Source organism: Amia ocellicauda, chromosome 3, assembly GCF_036373705.1.
Source record: "Amia ocellicauda isolate fAmiCal2 chromosome 3, fAmiCal2.hap1, whole genome shotgun sequence".
Lineage (NCBI taxonomy): Eukaryota > Metazoa > Chordata > Actinopteri > Amiiformes > Amiidae > Amia > Amia ocellicauda.
This window is the reverse complement of record NC_089852.1, coordinates 46,777,930-46,782,498: the sequence shown is the minus strand read 5'-3', so window position 1 is coordinate 46,782,498 and position 4,569 is coordinate 46,777,930. Positions and strand designations below refer to the sequence as shown.

At 41.3% G+C, this 4,569-nt stretch overlaps 1 protein-coding gene across 1 annotated transcript; it reads left to right on the top strand.

Moving 5' to 3' along the window:
* Positions 1-1,940, top strand: LOC136747353 (coiled-coil domain-containing protein 69-like). The gene is made up of 6 exons (XM_066700288.1): positions 1-83; positions 315-388; positions 632-706; positions 905-1,024; positions 1,214-1,311; positions 1,630-1,940. Exons 1-6 carry the CDS (start codon positions 56-58, stop codon positions 1,823-1,825), a joined length of 591 nt encoding a protein of 196 aa, XP_066556385.1. The 5' UTR covers positions 1-55; the 3' UTR covers positions 1,826-1,940.
* The last annotated feature ends 2,629 nt before the right edge of the window (positions 1,941-4,569 follow it).

Sequence of the window (4,569 nt, the reverse complement as noted above, 5' to 3'; positions counted from 1 at the left end):
ATCCGAAACCTCTGCACAGCTCCGTGCTCTGCGTGTTACCCGTGAAGTATTGTTCATGGATGCAAACAACAGGACAATAGAAGGTGTGTGTAACTTTTGTGTTTTTCCTTTTCTCTGTATTAACGTCCCTTTGTGCACCAGTGATTTCCTAGTTCTGCCTTTTGTACAGTCAATATGCATTTCCGCACCAGGGAAGCACAACAGAAATAGTGCTGTGTCCCTTAAACCCACGCGTGAAGCATCACGTCAGCCTGTGAAAGGTTCTTATGTTGGGAGCCTGAAGTCTCAGTGTGTGTGTTCATATGTTTCCACAGGGTTGCAGCAATCTCTGGATGAAGACAAGTCATCACTGACCAAGAGCTGTGAGGCGGCTCGAGCATCATTCCAGGTTCAGTCCTTTTTCAGGATCAGTGAATTGTCAAACCCTGTTGCAGGTTAACCCTGTCACTGCCATTTCCACTTAGAAAACTGTACCTTGTGAATCATTGTTGAAGTTTGTTGTTGTTCTTTTATTCAGATACAGAACCTGTGTGACTTTGTGTTGCTTGGGAATACGCACTCCCCCAAGTCTGTTTTTCCCCCTGAAATCCAACTGCTTCACTGCTTGACCTCATGTATCAATTGTCTGCAGGGGACAGTAGATGATCACAACACAGAGGAATCTCAAGAGTCCATCTTCAGAAGAGACCTGTGGATTAATATTCGGGTATGTTGACTGTATTCACATGCATTGAGAACAAACACATGAATGATTCTGTAAAGCTCTGGAGTCTGTCGTAGGTCAAGGGCAGACTAGGACACTAGTTGTCTAAACTTCACATAGAAATGTGTTTACTGGAGACAGTTTCTAAGCATCACTGCAGAAATGCTGGCTTGTTGTCAAATCCCTGATCTACTCTTTCAGACCCATGGCAGCCCTGGTGCATTTTGGGAGCAGGAGCTGCAGAGCCTTCACTCAGTGATCTGCATGAAGAGCCAGCAGATCAAAGTGCTCAGCCGTAAAGAGCACCAGATGCAATCCCTGGTAAGGACAAGAACTTTGTGTCCATGTTTTCCACACTGGCAGTCCAAGTTCATATCAATAATCAATAATTGCTTTTAAGAGTTGTTTCAATTAGAAAACACCCATCTTTGGAGAGTTCTATTCGGTCATTCGTTCCAGCGTGGCTGTGTCTCATGTCTGAGGAAATCCTTTCATCTTTATTGTCTGCAGACTGAGAAGAACCTGTTTTTGAAGAAGCAGTTGATGAAGATCCAACACTGCAATGAGGAGCTGAGTGCCCAACATCAGCACCTACAGACTTATATCCAGTATGTCTCTGAGAGGAAGGAAAACAGCCTCCTAGTGTTTGTAATAATCTTAAGATAAAAGTGTTTCAGTGGAAGAAACCAACACAGCAGACAAAGCAGGAAATAAGGAATGAGTGCAGGGCTCTTAAAACAGAAATAAGGCTTATTCACTACACTTTTAAAGCATTTGTTTAAATGTCTTTTACCTGTTCTCCTTGTGAAATCAAACCATATGCAGTAGAAGCTCTTGTATCTGGAATGTGATTGAGACATGGTGTGTGTCGTTTGCTGTTGTTTGCTGTGTCCTGAACCCGCGCTGTGTCTTGTGTTGCTCCTCAGGCAGCTGACAGGAGAGCTGACCGCACTGCAGCAGGCGCTGGCCAAGGAGTCCCAGCACACTCAGAAGCTGGGCCTGCAGAAGGAGCAGCTGCATTACAGACTCTCCAGTCCAGAGTCTCCTGTCCCGTCTCACCCCTCACCTCTCCCCTCACTGAGCCCAGCGAACAGCAGGCAGAGGAGCCGCGCGCTGTATTGATATTTCAATAAAATAACATCAGTTCATTCAGAGTCTCTTATTGTAAAGTCAGTATCGTGTAAAAAAACAACTGGGGGCCATTCTCCCTCTTGATCCCCAGACTGTCTGACAACCTCCCACCGATAACGAACTTTGATTACAGAATTGGATTAGGAACCTGCCTTACCCGGTTATACTTTTGTCTGCCCGGTGTATGGCTCTGCCGACCCGTGCATTTACTGTTGTTATTGTTAGTAGTGTTTGTTTTGTAGTTAAGGATTGTTTAAAGTTTAGTTAGCGCTCGAACAGAGCTAGGTTGTGTTTTGCTTGTTTTGACACTTCCATTGAGGGAAAAAATAAAACTGTGTGTTTCAAGACCAGACCCCGCCTACATACAGCCCTTTTTGTGACAGGCCCCCCAATCCGCTACAATGGTTATAGCTCACTTTCAGATTAATGCAAACCCCTTAATCTGGAAATTCAGGACAGGTGGCATAAACTACAAAACAGATGTTTTTCCTTTCATATATAAATATGTACCTATTAAAGATATGCATGGTCTAATTCTTATCATTTGGACTTCTGTAGAGGATTCTGGATGGTTAAAAATAGCCTTGTCTAATCTCTGCTTCAGAGAGGGGATGTAAAATACACTGCTTTCTCTTTTCTTCCCCATGATTACACTGCAAAACATTAAGTGCTTTATTAGCATAAAGTTACAAAGATGTATGAGTTACAAAGATGTACTTTTTATTTGGAGCCAATCACATTTTGTTCTTGAGTTATGTATGACTTTGTGCTGCCACTGTGCAGCAACATTTTTAGAAGTCACCCCAAAATTTTGCTTTATGAGGGGCCCCCCCAAGAAGCCATTTTTCTGGAATTTGGTGACCAAGCTTGTTGAATATTGATAAGAATTACACAATTAGGAGATTATTATCTGGGAGTTTGTTCCAGATTGTGACAACTCTCTGTGTGAAGAAGTGTCTCCTGTTTTCCGTCTTGAATGCCTTGAAGCACAATTTCCATTTGTGTCCCCGGGTGCGTGTGTCCCTGCTGATCTGGAAAAGCTCCTCTGGTTTGATGTGGTCGATGCCTTTCATCTGTCTCCTCTGTTCCAGGGTGAAAAGGTTCAGGTCCTCAGTCTCTCAGTAGGACATTCCCTTCAGACCTGGAATAAGTCTGGTTGCTCTCCTCTGAACTGCCTCTAGAGCAGCGATATCTTTCTTGAAGTGTGGAGCCCAGAACTGCACACGTATCCAGATGAGCTCTAACTAGTGCATTGTACAGTCTGAACATTACTGCCCTTGTTCTCAATTCTACACTTTTGACAAAATACCCTAACACTCTGCCTTTTTTATTGCTTCCCCACATTGTTTGGATGGAGAAAGTGAGGAGTCCACATAGACTCCTAGGTCTTTCTCATGCGTTACTTCATCTAGTTCCTCACATAGTGTAATTATAGTGGACATTTTTGTCCCTTTGAATAACCTGTGCTGCCGAGATTGTATCTGCTGACCCATTTGCAAATTTGACAAGTTTGCTAACTATCCCAGAGTCCAGATCATTAATATAGGTTAGAAAAAGCAAAGGCCCTAGTACTGATCCCTGTGGAACTCCACTAACAACCTCACTCCAGTTAGAGGCAACTCCTCTAATCGACACCCTCTGTTTCCTAGACATCAACCAGTTCATAATCCATCTACTTACATTACCCTGAATGCCTACAGCTTCCAATTTGAGGATCAGTCTTTGATGTGAAACCTTATCAAAAGCTTTCTGAAAATCTAAGTAAATCATATCATATGTTTTCACATGATCTACAAGCTGCAGTTTCATGTTCTAAAAATTATAATAAATTAGTCAGACATGATCTGCCTCGTCCATGTTGACTATCACCAAGAATATGATTTTCATTAAGATGCTCCTCTGTTGTCTATCGAATCATTTTTTCCAACATTTTACAAGTAATGCAGGTGAGACTGATTGGTCTGTAATTTCCTGGCTCAGTTTTGTCCCCTTTCTTGTGGATTGGTATGACATTTGCTGTCTTCCAGTCAGTTGGCACATCCCCTGTTCTAAGTGTCATTTGGAATATTTGAGTTAGCGGCCTATACATAATTTAAGTACTGTTGGAAATATACCATCTGGCCCAGGTGATTTGTTTGTTTTTAATTCTGCTAGTCCCTTTAGTACCTCCTCCTCATTTATCCTGATCTCTCTTAGGTTTTGACTGGACTGGCTCTTAACCTGTGGCATGTTTTCTATTTTTTCTTGTGTAAAAACCTCTGTGAAATACTCATTCAGAACATTTGCCACATCTTGTTCGTTTTCCAAGATTCTTCCATTTTTGCCCTTTATCTGTTTCACTTCCTCCTCTATTGACTTATAGCTGTTTTAGTATTGAAAAAAAGCTATTTGCATTAGTTTTAGCTAAAAAGAGCTATTTCTTTCTATTTCAATATCTATATCTATTGCAATATCTTGCTGAATATCTGAGTTGGGTGGTCTGTGTAGCGTAAGGTACACTTATAAATTTCTATTAAAGAAGTTAATTTATAGTATCACCTTATCACGAATCCTGGAATCTTGTAGAACTCAATTTCTGTAATAATTGGACGCAGACACCAATTCCAAAGATATAAATTATCAAATTTATTCAAAAACAAAGACTAAATGTAGCACTACACTAATTATACAAAAGGGAAAAACTAATTAAAATTCAACTCTAGATCGACAAATCAAAGACAAATCACTTCCGTGAC